We start from the raw sequence: 25,899 nt of genomic DNA, 5'->3' as shown, positions 1-25,899 counted from the left end.
CACTCCGAGCAAAGCGTTCACAATGGAATATATTCAGGTGTACCACATTTGGTACTTACGTTTGGCCTCTTCATCTCCGACGAAAGTCCATTGCGCGTGATGAATCTCTCCCTCGCTTTCGTGCGGCTTTTCCAAGTTCTTGAAATATGAGTTGAAAGCGATGGCTGGGATGCGCTCCCTCTTCTCATCCGGCATCGCATGTGCTCTCACGAGATTATTGTGTTCCAGATGGTGCCTGGGCAGATCGAAGAGGATCATGCGCACGCGTGCTGATGCATAGAGCGACATCTTCTTGTACTCTTCTCGCGTAGCCCTCTTGGGATTCGTATTGTCAATGACGACGCTTTGTCCTTTTTGTAGTGCAGATTCTGCAGCCTTGATGCACTTGTCTCTCGTCTTGAGAGTATCTTGGTTGACGTGCACGTATCCACGAGGCGCAAAATGACGACGATAGTACGAAGTCTTCCCGGAAGCCGGTGGCCCGACGAAAAAGACTAGCTCGAGCTTGCCGTCATCGTGAAAGGGAGGTGCATCGTCCGAAACTTCGGCCAGATGCTCCTGAGACGGTCTCCATCCACTCAATTCGTACGACTCGGGCTGTATGAAACACAGCGAGGTGCATGCGGGTCAGAAGTTGACTCCCCGTCGCAAGACTTGTAATCGCGTACCTGACTGGCCAAGAACCACTCCTCTGGCGTATAAAACGGCAGCCCTGCATTCAGCGCCCACTTCCGGTCCGTATCGTTGTGGTCGGCCTCACGACCCTTTCCTTTTGATCTCCCTGCTGCATCTCCAACATAGAAAGAGCTCCTTGTAGATCCAGCTTCAATGCAGATCCAATCCCTCATTCCACCACTCGCTTCCAACTCCGCTAGAGTCGCTTCCCACATTCCAAGGGCAGGCTTGCGGTAGTAGTCATCGGCTAGAGCCGCGAAGACGAGCATTGGCGCTCCGATTGCTTCCGCTATGTGACCCAACTTCTTTTGCCACGTTACCACCTTCTTGGGAGGAGCTGCAGGGTCAAATTTCCCGCCTGTCTGTTTCTGATTAGAGATGACCACAATGACCGCTCTGGGCCCCGTAGAAGCCTTTGTGCCTAAGCTTTTGCGGGGGATTGTTACTCAATGGAGCTGCCTCGGGACTCACCCGGCGTCGTGCTCGGCCTTTACTTTCTTGCAGACGCTTGGGAAGACAAACTTGTAGTCGAATTCATCCGTCGCCGACGGCCAGGTCTACCAAAGGGAAGCGAGAAGGAGCGTTCCTCAGATCTGCCCAGGTCTGCCAAATGATGGGATTAGAGGCACTCACACCTTGCTTTGGTGTGACGAGGGTGCCATCCAGGTCGAAAGCTGCGATCTTAAGCGAGCCTCTACGTTCAGTGTCGCTCTGAAGTGCTCGAGCACGAGCAATGGCAGCTGAGAAGGGATCTCCGTAAGCTCCAACGAGACAAGAAGGCCGATTCAAGTGCTTCAAAGGCGAGCGCCAGGCCAGCCTCATCGTCCCTCCTGATCTGTTGGATGCCCGTGACTGCGGGAGATTCTGGGTTTTGCGCGCGAAGATGGGTGCCACTGAGACGCGCACGGAGACATGAACGTCAATCTGCGATGAATATTCGAAGCTATCACTCGCAATCGAGTGTAGCTCACATGTTTCAGGCTGCTTCTTCGCACTGCTGCTCGTCTTGGCCCCGCCAATGTCGCTTTGAGACACCCCAGCGGAAGAGGGGTTTGGGTTAGGCTTAGCACGCTTGAACGACGTGAGCACGATTCGCTGGTCGTTGTCACTGCTGCTTGAGTCGTCTTGTTTTCGTCGTGATGTAGCCGAGCTGGTCGAGTGGGCTTCGTTGTCGCGCGGCATCCCCACCTGCGTTGTGAGATCTGAAGGCTGGCTGCCCCTGCTCCTTTGAGCTCCGTTCGAACGCGGACCGAGACCGCTTGCCCACGAGGCGCGCTCCCGCGCGCTATCGGAGGTAAATGGACACGGCTCGCAGGCTAGAAGCACTTTCGGTGCGGTGCAGTCTCGCTATAGAGCTTCGCTGTGTGCAAGTAGCAGTCTCTCTGGCGAATCGCATGCGTGGTGCTGAACGGTCATGGTGGGATGCTGGTGAGCCGGTGCCAACAGCCCTCCCTCCACACGCGCGCCCCGCATTAGAAAGGCCAGTCGCAATCACGAATTAAGCATCAATGCATCACAATCAAGCGCGCGCTTCTTTGCGCGTTGGCGGCTCGCGCTCTGATTTTACATCTGGTTCTCGCGACCACCGAGCTCGAAGCCTCGCATATTCTTCCCAAACACAAGTCCATGAGTGCAGAATCGACGTCCAAATATGCGCACCTAAGAATTATCGACTAGGGACAACACTCAGTCTCACGATCGCGTGGTCGTCGCATCTTGCCAGCTATTCGGGAGCCGCACTGGGCGCGCTGCCCGTCGAATACCCAACCTCACTGCACATCCACTGAACGCAGCGTCTACCATGTCCGCACCACCTGGCCCTCCTCCAGGCCCGCCCCCTGGCCCGCCTCCTGGTGCGCCGCCCGTGCAACCTCCAATCGCGGACACAAGCACACGTACTTCTGGAGACCCCGGCTCATCCGCTGGTCCTTCGAAGGCCAAGTCGACGACAACCACCGCCACAACGGCGCCATCACCTTCGCCTGTAGCCGGCCCTTCTACGCTGCAGAACGATGTTCCGGCAGCTGATCCGCCTGCGCTGCCGCAAAGATCCATCCAGCAAGAGTCTACGTCCTTCTTTCAGGAATTAGAGATGGATCGGATATTGACTTCTTTCAAGCTCAACCCTTACGACGTGCTGGAGGCGCCTTTCGAAGCTGATCTGAAGGAGATCACAAAGATTTACAGGAAGAAAAGCTTGCTGATACATCCTGACAAGGTCAAAGATCGTGAGCACCCAAGACTCGATAGCAAGTCGGCCATGCGCAGGCAAGATGCATCGACTGAGCAATCTGCCCTTCTCGCCCCTCTGTCTCGCAACAGCTCGCGCTGTTACTGCTTTCGACATGCTAAAGAAAGCAGCAACGGTGCTACAGGACGAGGAGCAGCGATCAAAGTTGGACGAGGTGGTCATCGATGCCAAAGTCATGGTCCTTCAGGACTTGAAGTTTCCACGAGATCTCTCCGCGGACGATGCTCGATTAGCCGACTTGGTCCCTTCGTTTGAAGAAAGGGTGCGCAAGCAGACCAAGGAATTGATGATAGATGATGAGCTCAGAAAGAGAAAGTGAGTAGCTCGTCCTGTTACAGGAGTGCTGTCAGTGCAACCCGTGGGACTGATTGTGATTGGGCTGTGCTCTTGATCAGGGCAATCAAACTTCAGCATGAGACCGAAGGGGAAGAGCAGCGCAAGAAGGAAGCTGCTGCTGCGGAACGGAAGCGCAAAGCAGATGAAAAGGATCAGTGGGAGAATGGTAGAGAGCATCGGGTGCAAGGTGAGTCGATCGTCTGTGCTTGTGTGCACCAAGGCAAGCTGATCTCATAAGCTCGTTACCGTTCACCACTACGGTGCACCAGGATGGCGATCATTCCAAAAAGGTACAAAGAAGAAACGCAAGGACGAAAATGTGCTTGGTTGAGCCCTGAACCTGCCGGTGTCTTCGTCCTCTCTCTATCGTACGACTCGCCGTCAGCAAAGCAAGGGGCGCGATCAAGGACGTGTCAGTCTCGAAGAGTATGATTAGAAGAATGCACGATGCAGAACTTAGAGGAATGGCATCTTGGCTCGTGCTGGTAGAGGATGTGTCGCTGATCATTGAAAGCACTCGCGAGCATGATAGCACTCAAACTTGCATCCAACGCTTTGTTGCAATCACGTGGGCTGTTAATTGTAAAGCTGTGACGAGTGTGCTAAATTCGTCGGATACGTAGGCTGCCAAGGAGGAAGTAGCTGGCAAAATCAACGAGCGCTAGCGCTGGGCTTTGCGAGCGCCCTTTGCATAGAAGTTTGCCTCTTCTTTCGTCCGTTCTAGCCCGAGACTGTGAACCCTAGCAGCAGCTTTCCGACATTCGTTGCCCAAGCCTGTGAAGTTCCGCAATGAGCGCACAAAAGCACACGAGAGGATGCGCCTTTTGTCGAAAGCTTGGCGCGGGCAGCTGATTGCCAAGCTGCTGTGGTAGCTGTGCTGGCCGCGCAGCAGGTGGCGCCTTGTTGAGGGTGGGCTTGGCACATGTATAGCTTGGCACGCCGTCCTCTCTCGGTGGCTTGCTGTCAACATTCAGCAATTCGCACAACTGGGTTGTCCCTTCTTCATCACGCGCGCCCTGCCCCGCATTCGGGGCCAGATGGTCATGCCCCTGCCAGGCAAGCTTGCTCATTCGCGGTGCTCGCCGCTTACCACGAAGCACACAGGTGCGCGAAGAAGGGCATTTCCTTGGCTCCGAGCTTTAGGGTCTCGTCCCTGACACGCTGCTTGTGCTTGGTCAGAGCCACAGCTGGTAGGAGGCCTTGGCGAAGTACACTTCGCGTAGTCCGCGCTGGGCTTCCCCACTAAAGTCACTTCATCAGGCTCTGTTTGGGAAAGTCATGGCCTGATGTGCTTGGGATCAGACAAAGGAGGCTCCTTTGAGTGACGGCACGCCTCGGCCCGTAGACATTGCTCACACGTGAGTCGTAAGTGCGTGCTTGCAAGTCGTTCGGTGAAGGGCATACAGCGGGCTTGTGATCGAAAGCCCCGCTCACTGTATGTGCCGCTACACGCTTCAAAGAGGCGCGCACTTTCCACACCAGGCAGCGTCCATTCAGCCTTCGATCTATCGGTAGGTACAGCCGAGTCAAAGTCTGGAGAGTAGTCCTGCGCGGACCGACGTCTTGGCACTCGCAACTCACGAGTCCGCTTGTGACTACACGCGCCAACGTCCTGAATCGCAGCAGCGACAGCATCGTCCGGCATGCACCGTGCGGTGCAGCAAGAGAGCTGTGTACAGTACAGTAGATAGTCGACAACGTTGGCGGGGAGCGGAAGCTGAGGTCAGCAAGCAGAACGTCGGCTACGAGGTCTGTTTGAGCTGCGCGAATGCCAAGAGCATCGCGATCCGCGCATGATGAGTCGATGACTCTTCGTCTCAACACCGGCGATCCCTTTGGACGTGGCTGAGTTCGGATCTCAATCAAATTCACGCTTTCGATCAACAATCACGAATCGTGAAAGGATGCACGACTTGCGCGACTGGGTTCTCCATCAAGACATCAATCTCGAGGGCCTCCTGCTGCCTCTCTGATGCGGATAGCGTGGAAGTGTCTCGCCTGTGCCTGTGTGTGATGGAGACCAGATATATGATGTGGAAGCACGGCAATTGACCAGCACTTGTGCGCCTCTCGACCGATCGATGCGATTACTATTCGCTGCTGCATGGTGCGGTGGATGCGGTCGGGCCAAACCGATCGATCTACCGCATTCAGAGAGGCGAACTGCCACGTCTTGCGTGCCTGGAATCAAGTTGTTGGCACCGTGGCGGATTGTAAGAGCTCGCCTGACTGAAGCGCAATTTGATGTTGGACTACGATCATTCGATCGAAACTCATCAAGTCCGCGATGCAACTCACAACTCCACAAATGCTTGCACAACAGTAATTCCGAGACCCTGGACAGCCATGCAAGTCACAACAAGCGCTGCATGTGTGCACGGCTGCGTCTGATTCTCGCGAGCTCCGCGACTTGGTTCACTGCCCACTGCCCTCGTGCACGCTCGCCAGCCCAAACCTTGCGATCACTATATATAAAGTCCGCTCGCCGAGAATGGCAAGGTAGAAGAGAAAATGAACTTCCACGACAAACGCGCCGTCAACGCACAACGGTGCGGAGTCCCGCGCTTCCGCGCTGATTACTCAGTGACTACCGTCTCTTGTGTGTGTGCTACGTACGACTTCTGGCTAATCCGCTTCGTCGATGGAGAGACGCGAGTCTTTCGGATCAACGGAACCTCGTGAGCGCTTTGGTCACGACAGAGCCCCGTCATTGGAGATCCGTGCGGGAACAGGGGATACGAGGTTTGCGGTTGAAGAAAAAAGAGTCATCAGAGCGCAAGCCTCACTTTTCATGGCCGCGGACGCATAAGCCTAACCCCGGGCCGAGCACGTCGCAATTAAGGCGGTGCAGCGCACTGCTCGCCATCCATGCAGCACTTTGCCGGTCGTGCTGATGCTGCTGCTTCTACGATTTTGCTGCTGATGTGTGATGCACGCGCTTGTTGCGGCCGGGATCAGATCCAATTTCCGACTTCACAATCAAGGCAATTAAACCGTGAATGTCGGCCGCGGTGGTACAGTCACGAGATCAGTCAGAAGAGAGTGAGTACGGTGCGCAATTGAGGTCCAGCAGCTACAGTGGGAGACTAGAAGCGTTCAGCTCGTGATCGCGTGCCGAACCTCGCCTAGCTGATGTGATGCATGCTGCTCTGGAGGCTGCTGCCACGTATAATCAGCGGCTGCATGCGTGTGCGGCGCGTACGACACAAATCAGGATGGAGCAGGGAGCAGCAGCCTCCAGAGCAGCATGCATCACATCAGCGGCGGACGCGCGAGAGCGCACATACAGCACGAACCAGCAGGCGGGGGCGTCGCTCGATCCCACGTACGTACACAGCAGGAGCAGCAGCAGCAGCAGCAGCAGCAGCAGCAGAAGTAGGTGAGACTGTGGCGCAGGTGCCCTGACAGAATCAAGAAATCGGCATCTCCATATCATGCAGCAGCCACGTATATAGGCGCCTGCTCCGCTCGTCTCTTCCCGCATCACGGCTCGACGGAATCGCCGCGCAGATTCTTTGCCGTTGGCCAGACTTTTTTGTGTCTAAGAATCTTGAATGCGTTTTAGGGGCAGCCGAGGTCATCAGCGAGGGGTATGACCCCTGCGCCTGGTGGCTATAGTCGATGGATGGTGCGGTCGACGTAACAGTCATGGAGTGAGAAGCGCAAATGTTGAATCAGGAATCGATAATCGTGAATATGAACGGTGAATCACGACGTCGTTCGTTATTCTCTGCTGCTGCTGCGCGCGCTCCCAACGGCTCCGTCCAACCGGCAGGACATCCCGTCTCTGACGCTGCAGCACAGGTGCATGAATCCATGCACGCGGAAACAAGCGGTCATTCAGCCAAGCACCCTGATGCGTGCCTGCTGACTTTCCTCCGATGCACGTTGCCGGCCAAAAGTGATCGACGCGCATGAACTGACGACTCTCCTGTTGTGTGTACGGATACCCGGCAGCTGAACGGACTGGTCCGTTCAGAAGCTGATGAGGACACTTCGTGATTATAACCGATGCTTGGCCCGGCCGTGCGACCTGACTGCTTCTATAACTGTCGCTACACTGTAAGAAGGCGCTGACTGTGCGTGCAGTACCGTTACGCAACGGTGATGAAATAGAGCAGATGGGCAGTGTAGCTAGACAGGCACACCTGCTGCGCGTTGAGCTGACTCCAGAGGACCCTCCCCACACTGCACGCGCGGAGGGTTCACAGGAAAGGCAGGAGCAAGACAATACTGTAGTCACGAGAACATCGTACAATTTAATGGGGACCGTCTGCAGGCAAGCAAGCGCGTGAAGCAAAGCCTGGAAATTACGAATTGCGAATTGCATATACAGTACATGCGATGCGTGCAGCGCGGTGCAGCGCAGCGCATTGACGGCATGAAAGCGGAGGATTATGATTGAGCCCGGCCGCGCATTCACGATTATACCATACATACCCAGTCACGAGTCTGCCCTGCGTATTCGTGATTGCACATCGCGATCCAGGATCACTTGGCGCGCAAAGTCGTGATCCTAAAGCATCCTCATCCTCCCCTTCATCTCTCGATTCCCTCAATCGTGCTCCATTCGGGTCAACTCGTCCGTCAATACCTCACACCCACCTTGAATTCTTTCCTTCCCGTTCAGCGACGGCACGGCTGTCCTATTTCGTAAGCTCCGCCACCTGTCCCGCGGAAACTTTGCTTCTCCTGCTCGTGCGGACACCCGGATCACTGCCACTTTGGATTTCGAAGGGCGGCATAGTCGACTATCATCACGCCTCGACGAGCGCTCGCTCTTTTTGTTCAGTCGACTCTTTCCCTCGTGATCGGCACAGACATTGCCTCAAGTCCAGGGTCTAGTCAGCGCGAGGACTGGAGTCTAATCTCGAGAGCTGGTGCGTGCTCAACAAAATCTACAGCTCTGCAAATTGTACTTGGCTTCCCGTCACTCGCGCATCCGAGCCGGTCTAGCAACGCAGCCTACACGCATCATGATTGTGAGTAGCTCAGCGACGCGGTACAGATGCGGATCGGATGGGCAGCGTGCAAGGCGTTCGGAAGCGGGAGCAGACAATCGAAATTCTCCGAAGTCATCCATCTATCTTGATTCGCCTCACGCCAGCAAGACGCGCCACCCCGCGCGCTCAATCTTGCGCCTCATCCTTGTTCGCCGAGCGCCCGACGAGAGTCTAACATAGTTCGCGCATCTCCATCCCTCACAGATCTCTCCACTGCGACCAGCAGCCGCGCTGGCCTCAGCTCTGGCACTAGCTTCCACGGCTCTTGCTGCCGACCTCACCATCAGCGCACCCACCAATGCTCAAGATGCTGGCTCATTGTCCGTCATCTTGGCCCCGTCTTACGCAGGAATGGGCATCGAGCCCTCAAATCTTCTTTCATTCACTGGTACGACGAGTCGCAACGAGTTGACCTACCAACTCCTTGCTAATCTCGGGAACTATACGGGCAAGCCTTCGCATATTCGGCTGGGCGGTAATTCGGGCGACAACATGCTCTACAACGCAAATGTCAACAGCTATACCCTGATAGACAATCCAAACAGCTCCGGGCAAGGTGGTGTGGCCACGGATGCGTACTATTATGGTCCCAATTACTACAAAGCGTTGGACATGCTGCCAAAAGGCACACCCATCACCTATGGGCTGAATCTGGCATATACGGGGTCGGACGCTTTCGACCGGATTGTAGAGCAAGCCAAGATCACGTTTTCGAGTCTTCAGAATGTTGAGATCGTGGGACTTGAAATAGGAAATGAGCCAGACCTGTTCTTCGTCAACGGATACCGACCTCAATCTTGGACATCCGCCGATTACGGAGTCGAGTGGTCTCAACGTGCGGCTGCCATCTACAACGAGGTACTCAAGCCTCTCAACTTGCCTTCCAACTTCTTTGAGCCTGCTGCTACCGCCACCACTGCAACGGACCATGGGCACCAATTCCGCATCTCCAACTTGGTTGATACCGAAGTCGCTACCGGCAATGGTATCTACGTCGCCGGGTGGAACCAGCACGACTATTACTATTACGTCAACGTCAGCACCTACACTCTCACAGCGGACTTGCTGCTGGACTTCAGTACCACCAGGTCTCAGCTCAGCGAATGGTCCAGACAAGCTCAACAAGCGGCGGTCACGGGCAAGCCTTACTACCTGCGTGAAATGGGAAGCGTCGGCCCTGGCGGTCTACCTGGCATCAGCGAGACTTTTGCGAACACGCTGTGGACCTTCAACTTCTTCTTGTACGCCGCGACGCAACAAATGTCATCCGTCCAGATGCATTTGACCGACGTATCGCTCGGATCACCTTGGCAACCCATTACTGTCGATGGTGTAGCTCCACACGTGCGCTCATCGTACTACGCGTACGCCGCCATGGCGCAGATCATCGGTGCCAAGTGCAACACGCGCATTGCTAGCATTGATGTGTCTGGACCCTCCAGCTACAACAATCGTCTGACCGCTTATGGATCATACCAGAACAACAGACTGAATGCGATAGTCCTCATCAACTCGCAGACCACCCAGTCCACCAGCAGCAACAAGCCGTCTCTCGCTGTCGACTTCCAAGTTCCCGGCTTCACCGGGACCGCGTACGTATCGACGCTGATCGCATCGGGAACGGACTCCACCAGGGGCACTACGTGGAATGGCATGTCGTACGAGCAGTCTAGCAACGGGGCTGCCACAAGATCCGGACCAGCGGTGCAACAGGTGCAGATCAATAACGGGGTCGTCTCGGTGAACATCAGAGACGGATCAGCAATCGTAGTCGCCTTTGGATCGGCGTTGGGTTCTGACACGACAGTCGATGACAAAGCATGCAACGCTCTCGCTGCAACATCTTCAGAAGGTGGTGCCACATCTACTGATGGCACTACTGGTGCTGCGCCCACCTTCAAGGCCACGAACGGGTTCCGAAGCGATCAAGTACTCACGAAGGAGCAGATCATCGGCGTTGCAGCAGGCGGCGGTGCATTCATCATCATTGCTCTCATCTCGATCATCGCACTTTGCGTCGTCTGCTGCCGCCGGCGGTCAAGGAGAAGACAAGCGCTCGCAGCAGGTGCAGCAGCCAGCTACGAGCCAAAGGGCGCGAATGGCGATGAGGGATACACATACGGTAACTTGGGAGGCTACAAGTCGGGCTATGCGCGTCCATACGACTCGCCCAAGCCTTACCGCGAGTCGGGAGGTTTTGACTCACCGCGCACCTATGCTGGATCCGGATACGACAGCCCACGAAGGAAGGATTACCCCATCGAGATGGAGGCCCCTTCGCCTCGTTTCGCCAATGCGGCACGCCATCAGTCTGATAACGCCAGCGCGGGCAGCAGACGGCCCCTGATCGCCTAATCAAGATCTCCACTCGTTCGCTCCGCTGCTGCCGGGCGCTTACTCGAGCATCAAAGGACGCAGCTTGCACTTCCTCCGACGTCTCCAAGGCCGCTTCAAGCTGCCCCAACGCAAGTCACTCGGTAGCGCAGCTCTCTGTGTCTCTACCTATGCATTCGTTCTTCCGCACTTGTATTCTCGGTCTCTGTTCATACATTCTCATTGGAGCTCAATCACACATTCTGGAGAGCGCGTACCATAATCTTTCTGATGTCGCATCATCAGCGCAACAACATTCTTGCCCCAATTCCCTCTGATATTCCGGTCTCCCCAAGTCATCGCCCCCCTTTCCGCTCTCATTGCTGCCTTCTGCTCCCACCCTCACCCATTCAGCTCGCACTGGAAAGCGAGCAAAGCATTCGAGCGCATTTCTGGCGGATCCGTTCAGCTTCTCCGCTCGTCTCCCATCCTCATGCCCTCACAACGTGCGCTTACAAGGACAATCCATGCATTAGATTCCGTATGATGTCAAACTTGACCGAAACGGCAGGGGATGATAGCGGTGTGAAATCAAGTCACGAGTACGGCAAATAGAGTCTGCGAAGGATTGGGATAATCTAGAGAGTATCTTTGTGCGCTGTAAGCTCTTGTTGAGATCCATGATGGACTGATTAGTAGGCCAAAGCGCCGGTGTAATGATCCGGGTCCAGCAGCTCAAAGCCATTTAGCCTGAGACGATCAGCATCCCTTCCGTTGATGAGGCGCAAAGAGGGGCAAGCGCGGACAAAGTCGGGAAAGGAAGGCGAGGTGTGTTGTTGAGGAAATGGATCGACTTGCAGTACTTGCAGTGCTGGCAAACCTTCGTCGTCGTCTTCGTGTGGATGATCGTGCTTGTGCTTGTGCTTGTGCTTGTGCTTGTGCTCGTGCTCGTGCGCATGCTTGCCATCCTCCGAATCACGAATGGCCTCCTGACGTTTGGTCAAGTCTCTCCACAATCGATCGTAATTGCCGAATGCTCCATTGATGTCGAGCGTTAGCCGCAGATGCTTGAGCGTCTTTCTAGCGCTCCTCAGAGCTTCGGCCAAGGGCGGTTCGGGCGTCACAGCGTAGACGTCCAGCGATTCCAATCCTCGCCATACGCCCAAGTCTATCAGCTCCCTGACGTGCAGAACCGCAGTCTTGCTCGTGCTCATGCTGAGACTCTTGAGAGGCTTGGTCAATGCCAAGAGCATGGCGGGAAGATGCTGAGGCAAGAGGTGCGCTTCGTACGATGTGAGACGCAGATGCTGTATGTTCCTGAACGAAGACATCAAAGCGTGACCAGGCCAAAAGATGGAGCACGACATGCTGAGCGCTGTCAAGCCGTACGTCGGCGACGAGTCGTCCTCCTCCTCCTCCGATCCAACCGTCTTCACCGAGCCATCGGAGATTGTCTCTCCATTTTCAAATGCCGATGTGGATTCGGACTTGACCGAAGTGACCGCGAGGGCGGGATATGCGCCCGGTCGAGCTTCTCTTTCCCACTGTCTAACCTCGTCGCTCATCTCGCTCCTGACTCTGATCTGCCTCAGACCTGTCGGGCCAAAAGTCGTAGTGATACCGGATTTGTTTCCTTCAGAGGTGCTGCGCAACCTCTCGGCGGCGATCTTCTGCGCCTTGACCCGCTTGTCAGCTTTCGCCCTTTGAGAGGTGGGCAGCAGCGCGCGCAGAAGGCTGCCGCTTGGAGGCTCTCCAGCTTCGAAGATGAATTCTCGAAGCAGATCGGAGCGCACTCCTCCGTTCAAGAGTGAGAGCAGACTTTCTTGATCCACGCTCGAGTACCTACTGGGGAGTGAGAGATGCATTCGTCGCACATGCGTCAAGGGCGAGACCAGTCGATCGTGACTCTTGGAGGATTGGGCGTGCGAGTAGTAGCTCAAGAGCGCGTGGAGAGATGGTAATCGCGACGGGTAGCTGATGTCGATCCTTTCCCAAACGAGGGGCGAGATGAGTCTGCGCAGTCCCGTGGAGAGCGCTGACAAGCCTATGAGCGTCCTGAGCACTCTTCGAGCGCTTGGAGCCATTGATTCACCAGCCTGACCTGCTGACACGACAGCTGTACCATCGCTGTTCGTCCATGCGGCTGCTGGCCAAACAGCCAGGTGCCATGATGGCGTTGACGGGGCGCACTCGCTGGACAAGAGCAGAGCGATGTGAAAGATGAGCTCGGGCGGGAGCTTGGCCGGCCCGACGATTGGCGAGCCTGAGCGAGTGGGTCGCTCTTTCGCAGCTGAGCGCTTGAACGATCTGTCTCCGGCGATGCTCCAGCTATTGACCGACTTGCCGGCTCGCTCTATAGCGCACTGATCTGCGCGCCGCTGATCGGTGGCAGTGAAAGCCGAGTCATCGGCAGCGTTTGAGCGCTGGCTGCTGCTGCTGCTGACTTTCTCCGAGTACAGATGGGCAAGCGCCGCCTCGAAGTCGTCCAAAGGAATCAAACCGTTCATGCTCGTCGACTCGAGTGCGTAGAAGAGCCTTGGCCAAGCTCATGACAGCGTTGTGCAAGAAAAGGCGCTTGACGGTGACGAAAGGACTCGAAGATGATTGAGCCGCGGTTGGGAAAAGTGACGGCGAGATACCTCTACATAGGTGGGGCTGCTCTGACCTTCGGCTTGAACATCGTACCGGTGAATACGTCCTGATAATGCTGCGGCCAACAGAGCGCACGGGCACAGCCTCGCGCGTCGCTAGCAACGTCGGCAAGCGATCCTGTCTGCGTTGCCGACGTTCGACGTGAGCAGGGAGCGGCGTCAAAGGACGAGTAGTTGGGTGCCTAATCGATGGCTCGGGCCTCTTCCCTGTGGTGGTCCGTTGCCATGTCAAAGATGACTAGGCAGAGGTGGAGGGGAGGGAGAGTGCGATGCAAGAAGAATCCATCACATCGACCGCGGCATCGGTCCTCCGACTGTGTGACTGCCATCGTGGCGGCGGCGGCATCAGGCGGCAGGCGGCGGCAGGCACAGGAGGATGGGGCCGGCCTGCTGCTGCATGATGTGCGCTTGGACCACGCAAACGTTGTGATAGATGCGGTGACAGTAAACCACAATCACGAGTCGGTGAGTCTCGAGGTAATGAAGCGGTGCTCATCCTGCAGGGCCATGCGCCTCTACGCGCGCCTCGTCGTTACCAAGTGTGTGGTGCTCATTGCTCGACGCCTCATATCCGACCTGACTGTACACCTACCCATGGCTCTCCCTGTGAGCTGCACAACATACAAGTACTGGCCTTGCCAAGAAATCATCGATCATAATTATCGCAGCAGCTCTTTCAGCTTCTAGGCTACTGCGCGATCATTCGCATTCGGCGTCTCGCCAAAGGGAAAGCAGCATCGAATCATTAACAAGCGACTTCATCTCTCTGGTAGCGCCCTCTTCTGTGCGTCTACAACCAGCTCCCTTGTCGCTGAGAGGCATAACTTGCCTTTCTCAAGTCACGTCTACTGCTCGAGCTATCGTACTCTCAATCACTCTCAGCATGTCGGGCGCCAGCCAAGGTCCTCGGCCTTACCCTGAGCTGTCCATCGCTTCCGAGCGCCCTGTCCACGGCATCGACATCCGCTCCGTCCAGGAGAGGAGGCTGGAAGAGTTCCATGGCGGCCAGTAGTGAGTCGCTGCGCGGTTCGTTAAGGCTGCTGTCACGTCTTGGAGAGTAACCGAAACGATTCGCTGACTGGCTCTCGCACCTGCGCGCCGGGTGCAGCTCTCGATGGAATTTGGCTTCGGTGCTCTTTGAGAGCAGCCGCGATGATGAGGGCGTCATCAGGATTTGGCGTTGGGATCCCAAACCTGGCGACAAGCCAAGCTTCGATGAGGCCATCAAGCAGACTTTCAGGCCTTCATCGACCCATGAAAACTTCTCTCCAAGCTGGTCAAACCACTGGCTTCGTCTGGAGATCCAAGTGCCTAAGCAGTGGCAGAAGAAGGAATGGGTCGAGCTGCAACTTGATCCTGGTTGCGAAGCAATGATCTTTTCATCGGATGGCATGTCTCTGCAAGGTATCACGGGCTCTTATGGTGCTGATCGTAGAGTCGACTTTCCTCTCACGCCAGAGATGAGAGAGGGAACACTGGAGCTCTACGTCGAAGTGTCTTGCAATGGAATGTTCGGTGTGCCCAACGGTCAAGAAGGCGACCCGGACCCAAATCGAACGTTCAGCTTCGACTCTTGTGCCATCGTAGTCAAGCGTCCACAAGCTTGGAAGCTGCTTTGGGACTTTGAGATGTTGGAAGGATGCGTCAAGAACATGCCAAGGGACGGGCCTCTGCAGAATAAGGCGCTGTGGGCAGCCAATAAGATCCAGGACACTTTTAGGCGCGACGATCTGAGCACCATTGACGCTTGCAGGAAGATTGCGCAAGAGGTGCTCGGCAAAGACTGGGAAGACCTCGAGGAAGGCTTGTACGATGTCGGCAACAGAAAAGATCGCGAGGACGTCGCACTTTGGGCCATCGGTCACACGCACATCGACACTGCATGGCTCTGGTGAGCAAGAGGACAAAAGCCTTCATGGGGCTTTGTAATCGCCTCTGACCATGATGCTTTCCCTCTCTAGGCCATACTCCGCCACCCAGCAGAAAGTCGCGAGGTCTTGGAGCACCCAAATCGCACTCATGGAGCGCTATCCGGAGTATCGCTTCACTGCTTCCACAGCCCAGCAGTATATCTGGCTAGAGCAGCGTGCGTGGTCGCGGCCAGCCACCAGCGATGTTCGCTTGCAGCTGACATCCTAAATTGCTTCGCCAGTGTACCCAAAGCTCTTCGCGCGCCTCATCAAAGCAGCAAAACGGGGCACGTTCCAGCCAATTGGAGCTACATGGGTGGAGTGTGACGGCAACGTGAGTCGCGGTATCACCGGCTGCTGCACGTATCACTCCGAGTCTCACGAGGAGCCACCTGCTTCAGTTGCCCTCCGGCGAGTCTTTTGCAAGGCAATTTCTGTACGGTCAGCGCTACTTCGAATCTCGCTTCGGCAAGCGATGCAACGTGTTTTGGTTGCCCGATTCCTTCGGATACAATGCGCAGCTGCCGCAGATCGCACGTTCAAGCGGATGCGATTACTTCTTCACTCAAAAGCTGAGCTGGTCAAATGTCAACAGATTCCCCCACAACACAATGATGTGGGTCGGCTTGGATGGCACGCAGATCATCACCCACTTGACGCCCGTCGTGAGTACACCAGTAGCAGCACTCAGGATGCGACTTGGCCCTGACCAGGCTGCGATATGTGGCGCAGAATAACTACGACAGCATGTGCGGCGTCGACGATCTCGTTCGTGGGGTGAAGAACAACCAGAACCTGAATGTGCAGCGTGAGTACACACGCCCTTCGCACGCAACCTCTCCATTGCTGATTGACGTGACCTCGCCGCCATTCCAAGCCACTGCACTTCTGCTCTTTGGTTTCGGTGACGGAGGTGGTGGTCCTACAACCCCTCATCTCGAGCGTCTTCGCCGTGCGCGGGCCACCTGGAACAATGGCCACACCGAAATGCCTAAAGTAGGTGTCGGACGTTCAGTGCAGGACTTCTTTAAGAATGTGCTCGACATAACCGAAGGCGGCGATCGGTTGCCTCGTTGGGTAGGGGATGTGTACCTCGAATTCCATCGAGGTGTACAGACGAGTCACGGCAGCATCAAGAAGCACAATCGGCAGCTCGAGTCTGCCATGCAGCGCTTGGAATGGCTCGCCACACACGCGAGTCTTTTGGGTTTGCAGCACGGCTCCGCAACAGGGAATTACAAATATCCGAAGGATGAGATTGATAGCATCTGGGAGCCTCTGCTGACGAATCAGGTACGTAGTCGAGCGCACGCCGTTCTGCTTCACTTCCGCGTTCCGGCTGAATGGTCCCTTTCCTGTCTGCATCTCAAAGTTCCACGACGTGCTGTGAGTCAAAGCTACTGCACGCTGCAGGCTTTGTGCTGAATGATATGATCATCGCTCCTACCAGGCCGGGAAGCTCTATTCGATTGGTTTATGACGACGCGGAGCGGATTTACGCTGACCTGCACAAGAGGGTAGCAAAGGCCACCGCGGAGGCCGAGAAGGTCCTCAAGGGTCTTGCCGCCTTAGAGGATGGTACCGGCTTCGCAAAGGCGTACAACACTCTTAGCATCCCTCGCAAGCACCTTGTCAGAGCTGACCCGAGCTGGGAATCTGCTGAGCGCGACGGGACTAACAGTGATGGCTCTGAGTATGTGTTCTTGGAGGACAAGCAGGGGAGCAACATCGTGGAGGAGCGGACCGCGGTGGTTGCGGCACGTGAAGCTGTCTACGGTAAGGAACATTGTCCGAAAGTTCGATCGTACGCTGCAGCTTCCTCTGATCAGCCTTGATTCCACACACGTGCAACGCAGTCATCCAAGACAACTCCAACTTCACTTTGCGGAATGCGAACGTTTCCCTGACTGTCGCGAGTGGCTTCATTACTAGCATTCGCACTTTGCAGAAGCGTACTTGGGTCGAGCTCATTCCACCAGGCAGGCGTGCTGGCCTGACAATCGCCGAGGACTACCCGCCACAATTTGACGCTTGGGAGACAGAGGGTGAGCCTGCGGACAGACACACGCGAATTTTAGACTGTCTGACACGCGTGGTCTTGACTTCCCTTGCAGTCTACTCTCTAAATACCGCCGAAGACATCCCCTTCCATGAAGTGCGCATCTCGGAGGTGGGGCCGTTCCGCGCCGCCTTACGCCTTCAGGCGCAGTGGGGCCAGAGCTCAGCTGTGGTCAAGATCTCGCTTGACGCGATAGGCACTTCTATTGCAAGCTGCCAACACAGCACGAGCGGCCTGCACTTCCACGTCGAGATCGACTGGCAGGAGAAACATCGGTTCTTGCGCTTTGAGCTGCCCACCATCCTCAATGCAGACAATGCTTCTTTCGAGACTCCTTTCGGTGTCACGAAGCGACCTACTACTCGCAACACGACGTGGGAGGCGGCCAAGTTCGAAGTTGCAAGCCACAAATTCTTCGATCTTAGCGAGTCTTCATTTGGCGTGTCAATCCTCAACGATTGCAAGTACGGAGCCAGCGTCGAGGGAGGGCGTATGCGACTTTCACTGCTCAAAGCGCCAACGTATCCCGATGCTCATACGGATGAAGGCAAGCACTCTCTAAACTTTGTCATCCTGCCTCACTCCGGTCCGCTGTCGATGCTGACGGTCAATGCAGCTAGAGAGCTCAACTCTCCGTTGACGCGAGCAGCAACGACGCGTCCAAGCAAGGCGTTCAGCTCCCCTTTCCGTCTGCATCAAGATGTCGAGTCCTCCATCGTTCTCGATACGATCAAGCGTGGAGAAGCTGACTTTGACTATCACGGCAAGACCGGCTCGGGCACCAGTGTCATCCTCCGTTTCTACGAAGCATTGGGTGCGCATGCTGGGGCGAGCCTGGATATCGTTGGACTGAACGTCCAATCCGTTGTGCTAGCCAATCTGTTGGAAGATACGATTGGCAAAGCCTCGGACTACCACGTTGATCTCACGACCCCTGCAGATGAGGGTTGGACCGAAGTTGAAACCGACTTCTCTCGTGAGGCTAAGACGCTGCAGTACCAGAGTGGTCCTGATGGAGAGCACACTAGGGTCCGACTGCACCTCAGGCCCTTCCAGGTCATTACACTCAAGGTTCAGCTGGCTGCCTAAGCACCAACATCACGACACATCGTACAGACTTTGCTTTCTCAAGTTACGCCTTTCACGCCGCTCGCATGACACGAATGCATTCCATTGATGAGATCTGATAGACTGCGGAGGTTGCAAGGAGCCAGTATAGCAGGAGAATGGAGATGTAGACCCGGTGGAACGCTTGGCGAAGCAAATGGTACGGCAGTGTGACAAAGGCACAGCGTCAATGAGCTGCGGGAGCTCACTGGCTCGACCACTTGGCGTAGGAGCGGCGCTAGTGCGTGGGATCGGCAAGGCGATGGATGATCGCGAGGGAAGTTGAATGATGATAGGGGCTGATCATAAGCCCATACCTGATCTAGCAGCACTCATGAGTGCCCAATTCGAGGTATCGCCATCCACGCTCCACATGTTTACGCCTGCAATGCCCGCCTGTTTGGCGAAAGATCCCTTGTCGTAGAGGGAATAGGTATCGTCGTACGTGACGACCCTGTTACCGTTGGATAGAAAGGGAGTGTCGGAACAATCGTCCCAGTACATTGTCCAGCCCGATCCTGCCCCGTATGTACCATCCGACTTGACCTTTAGAGCTCCTTGATCGACCAATTGTCTGAAATTGACCTGACCGTCGGAGCTCGAGCCGTCCAGACCGACCAATTGTGCCCTCTTGGCAAAGGGTACTGCGCGATATCGAGGGTCGCGTTGAGGCTCTGGACGAACGGGCCAAGAAGCGTTCAAATCGTCCGTCTCCCTGCTTGTTGCTTCGCCGCGCTGCCTCAGAGTCTTTTTGGAGCTCGTGTTGATGTAGCCGTAGCCCGCAATGCCCAGGATGATCTTGGATCTGGGCATTCCTGCTGCAGCCCACTGCTTCACTCCTGCGGCAGCCGAGGCGGCAGGCTGGGTAGAGTTGCCGCACAGATTGGCGAGCGGGGCATTGGGACCGGGATTGGAAGAGGATCCCCAGACATCGTAGTTCATCAAGGTGATGTAGTCCAATGCACTGGCTGCTCTGCTGACATTGTTGACAGGGCTTCCCGAAGCTGCTAACCACGGCAAGTGAGGCACCGCAGCTGCCAAGATGGGCTTGGAGCCTAGAGCCTGACGCAAATCCACCAAGAATGTCTGGAAATTCTTCGTGTCGGACGGGTCGGTCGGTCCTCCTTGAACATTGTTTGGGTACTCCCAATCAAAGTCGAAGCCGTCGAGACCGTATTTGGATTGCAGAGACTGCACATTCTTGATGAATGTGGATCTCAAGCTTTGCGAAGAGACTGCTCCGCTGAATCCATTCGAGTTTCCCCAGCCTCCGAGGGAGAGGACAACCTTCTTGCCGTTTGCATGGGCAGAGCTGATCAGCCGCTTGAGCAGGGCAGTAGACCTGTCCCCATCCGAAAATTTGATGGATGCGTCTGATTGCGGAGTGGCAAAGGCAAAATTGATGAAATCAAACTTGGTCCAATCGATCTTTTCGGGCGCCAGCGTGCCAGCAGTCCAATCAGCCCAGTAGCCCGCCGAGACCATCTTGTTCTTGGTCGAGTTCGAGTTGGTCGTTGATGCAGGTTTTGCAGATGACGACGTCGACGTGGCCTTGCTGGATGAAGCGGATGACTTTGTGGAGGTGGACTTGGGAACCGAGGAAGAAGATGATGCAGCGTTGCTCTTCTTGGTGCCGCAAGTACCCCGTCTCCTTTGCCTCTTGGACCCGTCTGCCTGAGCTCGCCTCCGTCTTTGTCTGCCGTCTCTGATTTGCTGCGTGACCTGCGCTGCGTAGCTCGACCTGCTCCGGTCTCGCCTTTGAAGGCCTCCCTGAACTGACTCGCCTCGCAAATTCCCTCGAGTCTCGAGCAATCCTAACAATCGTGTGCCTAGCGCCACAGCGCTGCGCGCATCAAGCACCGGCAAGGGCGGCGGAGCTCGTTCGTCATGGAGCGCAGCGCCAAAAGCCTCGGCTTGCGACGCCTCGAGAGGTGCTGCACTCGTCCTCGTCGTTGCGGCTGCAGCGATGATGAGGGCGCAAAGAGCTGCGAGTCTTTGCAGCTTCATGTCGATCTTGAAATGTAGCAGTATCGACTCCTGGAATACAATGCGCGTTCAGGAGTTCCAGACTCCAGGCTGTGCTTCCTCGAAAATGCGAAAGAGGTGCCAGAGCGTCCGGCGCTTGTGAGTTGAAGAATGAGAGTGGGATGAAGGAATGAGTGTGAAGAATGAAGTTGGGTGCCTGACCCGAGGAACCGCTAGGGTCGCAAGAAGGAAAGAATGTGGAAAGGAATTTTTTTTTTGAAAGGTGAGCCAAAGGGCCTGTCCTGATGGTGGTGGGAGGGGGAAGAAGAAAAGAAGGCAGTGGGCTGAGCTCAGCCTTTGAGCGAAACGTTGAGCACCGCAAGGCGGGCCAAGCACAAAGGGAAAGTCGGGCATCGATGGCCGTCAACTCAGCAGAACGCAACGCAACGCGCATACAGGGTGCGGTTCACCATGCTGCACGCCTCTGCACCTCAGCCCCCAGCGCAACGCTCTCCCAACGAACACCGAACATAAGCTGCCATACGTACCCCGACGTGCTCGATGACGTTCCTGCGGTCTCGCACGTCTTCATCCTTCGCGGCGATCTGAATATCTCTCGATCACTCTGGTATCGCACAGGTACATGCGCTGTCCTGACATCCCCCTCCTAGCTCGCTGCGCAAAATAGCAATGGCATAAACGGTGGCATTCCTAATCCAGCTTGCGATTCTGCCACAGCAGCGCCGAGAAGTGCCGAGCGATGCAGCATCCGGTGCTGGCAGTAACATTGGCCCTGTACGAAATACGCAATGGACAGGTACAGTATCGCGGCGACGCAAGAGGTGCCAGCAGCGTTGGAGCTTAGTTGTCCCAATTGTGACATCTCTGAAGCCGACCAGCCACATCTTTGTTGCAAGGCGGTGCGAGTGGGATTCGCGCAAGACGTGCGGTTGACACGATGACCGCTTCGTGAGCGGATGCCGAGGCAGGTGTGAAATGAAGGGTAGTAGCGCCCGCACCTGACCACCCAGGTCGTGGGTCGGAGCAACGAGGAGGAGGCGCGTAGAAGCTCGGTCAACGGGTCCCAACGGACGAGCAACGTCGGATCAACGCTGCAGTGCTCTGGCTCTGTTGCATCGGCCCGTGTTCGGGTTGCGCGGTAGGACTGCCGAAGAAGTTCAACACAGAGCGCGCGGTTGCGACAGCCACTGAGCATCTACTCGTGACTGTACATCTGCATTTGGTCATAGCAATTGCATGGTCGCTGCCATTTGTAGAAGCGACGTCAGATGCCGATGTGCAAAAATAAGCTGTGAGATGAAGTGTTGGAGGCGCAATGTGAATGTGAATGGCGGAGGAAGAAAGGAGGGAAGGAGTTGCGCGCGCGCGCGCGCCTGCACGCTGTGCTTCCTTTCTCGTCAAACCGAATCACGAACATCGAGCCAAGTCAATTAACTCACGCGACTATGACTCACGACTCGCTTCACGCGCAACGCCCGCCGCGCAGAGAGACGGCGCCCATTTTTGTGAGAGAATTCACGCGATTTGTGTGTTGGTGGCGCGCACCACCGCGTGCAGCATGAACTCGCATACTCGCACACTCGCACACTCATGACTGATGAGCATGCTCATCCACGTGCATCGAATTCAACCGCTCAACGCAGCGAGCCTCCACGACGATCATCATCTTTCACGCATCTCCTCCCCCCTCCTGTGACTCACACTGTGGCTGCTTCGAGTTAGCATTGTGATTGCAAGCAGCTTGCTGGTCCGCAGACGGAAGACCTGTCTGACTCAAGATTGCACTTTGATGGCACACGTACGTAGCAGCCTTGACTGCCTGCTGCTCCTGCTGCTGCAGCGCTTGCACCCGCCGAAATTGCCGAAGTCCAAGCTCCATGTTGCGTGATGTACCGGTACAGCAGCGGCGAAAGTCCTTTGAGTCGTAAGTCTCCACACTCGTGACTCGCGACTCGCGCTAAGAAGTTGTTGTACTTGGTCGACCTTATGCGTGCGGGGCAAGGGCCAGGAGACGCGAGCCAGCACACTACGGCATTCGACACCCTGAAGTCAAGAGATGCTGTCTCATTAGATTCAAGATTGGCTTTCATACAGTGCTGGACGTAGCTTCATGAGAGATGCGCGCTACGAGAGGATCAAGCGCTCGGGCTTGTGACATTTGTCGACCGACATGCACTGGAGCGGCGGCAATGAAGAAGATTAGACAGCAAGTGCTTGTCCTCCTCCTCATGGGGAAGCGGAGCAGTACAGCAGCATAGTCTGGCGATCATGGAATCGATGTTAGCCGATCGGCTCAACTAGCCTCGCATGATTCGCACCATCTCCATCATGGCACCTGTTCATATGAGCAGAGTATCCATCCCGACTTGCAAGCTCGGCCTTCAATTGAGCATGTCACGGAGCGAGGAGCGAGGAGCCTGAAAGGAGATTTCCCTGCCCCGCGCGGAAATGCCGTTGCTATTGAATATCAAACCAAAAACACAATCACAGAGCCACAGCGGAACGACCCCTCTTGGGAGAAGTAGCTGCCATGCAGTAAGCGGCTCGGCATCCTTTTTTTCCCCACACCGATACGGGGCCAGAGATGTCTGTCTGTCTGCGCTGATTGACACTTACCGATTGAAGCATGCTCGTCTGGCTCATCGCGGGTCCCTCGGCCTTCCGGACCGAGTTCATCTTACGTGACCTTCGACTTGCAGTCAAGAGTGCCGATGCAGCATTCTTTGTTTGACTCGACGCCCTTCACTTGGCCTTTGTGAGCGGTCAACCTTGCCGACTCGCTTTTGACCGTCACCTCGAACAGAAGCCCGCGCGTATCGAGGTGAAGCAGAAATTTGACTGACCTGAATGCGGGCCAAGACAAGAAGGATGCGCACATCTCGCGGTCTCTCGTTGAGCGTGCTGCCATTGGTGGTGGGGCTGCTCACCTTATTGTTGTCCGTAGGAGTGCAGGGCATCATCCCTCCGCAGATCGTCTTGCAGAAGCGCATCGCTTCTCAAGCAGGTGCTGTTGGCTTTGAACAGACTCAAGCGCAAGAGCAGCAAGTTGGCAATGGTACGTTTTACAATGGAGCAATGCATCCAGGAGCGGATCCCTTTACACTTTGGGACGAGCGCAGCGGCTCGTACTACGCCTACTCGACATCGGGGGCGGAGGGTAGCGGATATCTGTTCGCAATATACAAGTCTCCCGATCTCTCCACCTGGACAAAGATGGATGGAGGCGCGATGAAGCAATGCTCGGGTCGAGGAACGCCTCGAGAATCGGGTCAAGCTTGCTGGGCACAAGATTGGCACTGGGCTCCCGAAGTCTACCACAACAACCAAACCGGCTGGTACTTTTTCTTCTTTGCCGGTCGATTGCAAAAAGACTTGACAAAGCACTACTTCAGATATTCCAAATTCGAAGAGGGCTCAAAAATTGGCGTCGCAGTCTCCAGAGAACCATACGGTCCGTTTGAGGAGATCCAGCATCGGCCCATTCAATACTTTCCATTCGATCCCGATTACTATGACGTCAATCTCATCATGGACGAAGAACAGTTGCTGCCTCCCAAAACGCAGCAGGAAGGCAGGCAAGCACCGATGGGCACATTTATCCCAATGATCGACGCCAACGTCTTCTTCGACGAGGATGGCAAAATTTATTTGTACGGGAGTAGAAATGCGTACAGAAATTGGGTTTGGGATGATCAGCTCAGCAAGTACATTGAGTAAGTAAGCTGCCCAGCATCAAACTTCCGTTGGTGCCTCGATGTCAGTGCTGACGGCTTGTGCGTGCGTCCAAACGAATCAGAGAGTCGAACGTCATTGGCGTGCAATTGACTAGAGACTGGTGGGAGGATCCAAATGCGGAAACGATGCCAGAGATCATCAGTCGCGAAAAGGACAAGACCGCTCCAGATGCTCCTGATTTGCCTCGCAACATCACCTCGTACAATGGTACCGGAGAAATTGGAAATCCACCGAGGAAAGAGTAAGCGCTTATGTTCTCCACTCACGGGTGCCGACTGAAAACAGTCTGCTGATGTTTGTCGCCAAATGCGGCTCGATTTTTTTAGCGGATTCTATACGGTCATATCTTACCACGCCGATCCGCAATCCTGGTGAGTCGCAGTACTAGCTGCTTTCTGATTCAAGTTCGCCGCGTCCTTAAATAAGAGCCCGAACATCATTGCCATGGTCAGGGAAAATGCGCACGTCGATGACTACCAAAAGACCAACGGCACTAACAAGGATCGAAGGTGGTCGGAGGGGTCAACGCTGATCTCCCGCAAGCTTCGCGCATCCAACTCCTCAATTACGACCTACCTCATCACCTACAGTGCCAACAACTTCCAATCTCCCGACTGTACGTCTTTCTCGCGAATTCCCCTTTTCGCGAGCGACCTTGCTAAGACTCTTCGCTTCCATTCGTCGCTCAGATGGGGTCGGCTTTGCGTACAGTCATGACTCTCCTCTCGGTCCGTTCCGCAAGTCGGCGAAGAATCCCATCCTGAGTTCCAAGCCCAACTTCGACCCGCCAATCTACTCCGTGGGACACGGGAGCATCATAGCGACTCCATCGCCCAACACGCTCTGGCTGGGTGCTCAAGACGTCACTCACGAGACACCGAGCGGCTCTGAATTGTTCTACGTTGTGAGTAGTCTAAAGCACGAAGGCTCGAAATGCTGGGAACTGAAGCGGCGTTCCATTGCATCGCGGATGCGAACCGTCCAGCACCATGGTCGCAATTCCACAATGTCAGATCGATTCTTGTACACGACGCGGATGAAGATAGACGAGGAGAGCGCAGCAGAACAGGGTCTGGACTCGACGATCTCCATGTCCTTGACGAGTCAAGATCAGCCTTTGCCACTCGAGGTCGAGCCCATCACGTTTGGCCAGCTATCGTGCGTCTTCTCAGAGACGCGCACGAGTCTGCTCATTTCGGTCACTTCGCACCGAAATGGCACCTTTGACATTAGGGAAGGCACCAATCGCGTCGTGGTGGTGGATGCGGACGGAAGACCTCTGCTCGGTGAACCCCGACCTGTCAAGGGCAAACACGGCCTGTTCGTGCTAAGCTACGTCAAGCTCAAACCGGGATCGGACAGCGTTAGGTATGATCGTCTCAACCGCGCAGGCGAATGGAAGACCGTCGTGACCGCCGAAGTACCAAACACGTGCGCCAGGTGCGTTTTACTGAGACTGGCCTCGAGCCAGTTCCATAGCGCTGAATCCTTGCCGCGCCTCGCGCTGATCTCTGCACACAGTAGCCTAGGTACCAATGCGATGCAAACTCAGTCCAGCACATCTACTCGATCCCGCGAAGGACAGCAATGGTCGGTCAGCGCGGCAGAAGCGGCGGGAGCGGCGCATGCTGCGACTGGCAGGGCATAGCTTGCTCTCAACCACAGCCACTTTGCCAAATGTTCTCCTGTCCCCTCGCCCTTGATGTCTTGTCTGGCCGGCGCAGCTTGCGCATTGAACCATGTAGTAGCAACCATCGAGCGCGCGCACCTACCACGAGAGCATTCGCAGGCCTGTTCAAGAGTTCTGAGTCAAATCGAGATGTTATTCTTGTGCCTGGACAGACCTTCCATAAGGGAACAAAGCCCATTAGCA

The 25,899-nt window shown here is 55.6% G+C and overlaps 8 protein-coding genes across 8 annotated transcripts; 4 read left to right on the top strand and 4 right to left on the bottom strand.

The window, feature by feature from the left end:
- Window positions 1-14: 14 nt before the first annotated feature.
- Window positions 15-2,104, bottom strand: IE81DRAFT_323107 (PNK3P-domain-containing protein). Its single transcript, XM_025513833.1, has 5 exons — window positions 1,647-2,104; window positions 1,309-1,568; window positions 1,147-1,232; window positions 669-1,071; window positions 15-597 (listed from the first exon to the last, which is right to left on the bottom strand). The coding sequence occupies exons 1-5, from the start codon at window positions 1,855-1,857 to the stop codon at window positions 34-36; spliced, it is 1,524 nt and encodes a 507-aa protein (XP_025369915.1). The 5' UTR covers window positions 1,858-2,104; the 3' UTR covers window positions 15-33.
- A 120-nt stretch (window positions 2,105-2,224) lies between these two features.
- Window positions 2,225-3,895, top strand: IE81DRAFT_337271 (DnaJ-domain-containing protein). The gene is made up of 4 exons (XM_025515500.1): window positions 2,225-2,903; window positions 2,998-3,241; window positions 3,322-3,449; window positions 3,532-3,895. Exons 1-4 carry the CDS (start codon window positions 2,477-2,479, stop codon window positions 3,591-3,593), a joined length of 861 nt encoding a protein of 286 aa, XP_025369914.1. The 5' UTR covers window positions 2,225-2,476; the 3' UTR covers window positions 3,594-3,895.
- A 4,308-nt stretch (window positions 3,896-8,203) lies between these two features.
- On the top strand, window positions 8,204-10,620 carry IE81DRAFT_337270 (hypothetical protein; the record flags this gene model as incomplete). Its single annotated transcript, XM_025515499.1, has 3 exons — window positions 8,204-8,336; window positions 8,489-10,284; window positions 10,357-10,620. The coding sequence occupies exons 1-3, from the start codon at window positions 8,282-8,284 to the stop codon at window positions 10,618-10,620; spliced, it is 2,115 nt and encodes a 704-aa protein (XP_025369913.1). The 5' UTR covers window positions 8,204-8,281.
- Window positions 10,621-11,232: 612 nt separating this feature from the next.
- IE81DRAFT_113981 (hypothetical protein) lies at window positions 11,233-13,252 on the bottom strand. The gene has a single exon (XM_025510115.1). The coding sequence runs from the start codon at window positions 13,083-13,085 to the stop codon at window positions 11,271-11,273; it is 1,815 nt and encodes a 604-aa protein (XP_025369912.1). The 5' UTR covers window positions 13,086-13,252; the 3' UTR covers window positions 11,233-11,270.
- Window positions 13,253-14,112: 860 nt separating this feature from the next.
- On the top strand, window positions 14,113-18,287 carry IE81DRAFT_289647 (putative AMS1-alpha-mannosidase; the record flags this gene model as incomplete). The annotated part of the gene is made up of 12 exons (XM_025511824.1): window positions 14,113-14,240; window positions 14,338-15,120; window positions 15,191-15,315; window positions 15,382-15,473; window positions 15,541-15,804; window positions 15,872-15,947; window positions 16,017-16,432; window positions 16,512-16,525; window positions 16,590-16,927; window positions 17,005-17,184; window positions 17,254-18,144; window positions 18,217-18,287. The coding sequence occupies 12 exons, from the start codon at window positions 14,113-14,115 to the stop codon at window positions 18,285-18,287; spliced, it is 3,378 nt and encodes a 1,125-aa protein (XP_025369911.1).
- A 321-nt stretch (window positions 18,288-18,608) lies between these two features.
- On the bottom strand, window positions 18,609-19,790 carry IE81DRAFT_334373 (glycoside hydrolase; the record flags this gene model as incomplete). Its single annotated transcript, XM_025515408.1, has 1 exon — window positions 18,609-19,790. One exon carries the CDS (start codon window positions 19,788-19,790, stop codon window positions 18,609-18,611), a length of 1,182 nt encoding a protein of 393 aa, XP_025369910.1.
- An 835-nt stretch (window positions 19,791-20,625) lies between these two features.
- On the bottom strand, window positions 20,626-21,620 carry IE81DRAFT_113863 (hypothetical protein). The gene has a single exon (XM_025510114.1). The coding sequence runs from the start codon at window positions 21,484-21,486 to the stop codon at window positions 20,938-20,940; it is 549 nt and encodes a 182-aa protein (XP_025369909.1). The 5' UTR covers window positions 21,487-21,620; the 3' UTR covers window positions 20,626-20,937.
- A 1,282-nt stretch (window positions 21,621-22,902) lies between these two features.
- On the top strand, window positions 22,903-25,826 carry IE81DRAFT_323099 (Arabinanase/levansucrase/invertase). Its single transcript, XM_025513832.1, has 7 exons — window positions 22,903-24,004; window positions 24,088-24,267; window positions 24,353-24,397; window positions 24,479-24,642; window positions 24,716-24,930; window positions 25,012-25,466; window positions 25,548-25,826. Exons 1-7 carry the CDS (start codon window positions 23,160-23,162, stop codon window positions 25,672-25,674), a joined length of 2,031 nt encoding a protein of 676 aa, XP_025369908.1. The 5' UTR covers window positions 22,903-23,159; the 3' UTR covers window positions 25,675-25,826.
- Window positions 25,827-25,899: the final 73 nt, after the last annotated feature.

Source organism: Ceraceosorus guamensis (assembly GCF_003144195.1).
Source record: "Ceraceosorus guamensis strain MCA 4658 unplaced genomic scaffold IE81scaffold_26, whole genome shotgun sequence".
Classification (NCBI taxonomy): domain Eukaryota; kingdom Fungi; phylum Basidiomycota; class Exobasidiomycetes; order Ceraceosorales; family Ceraceosoraceae; genus Ceraceosorus; species Ceraceosorus guamensis.
Note: the sequence above shows the minus strand (reverse complement) of the source record. Positions and strands in the feature narration are given on the sequence as shown.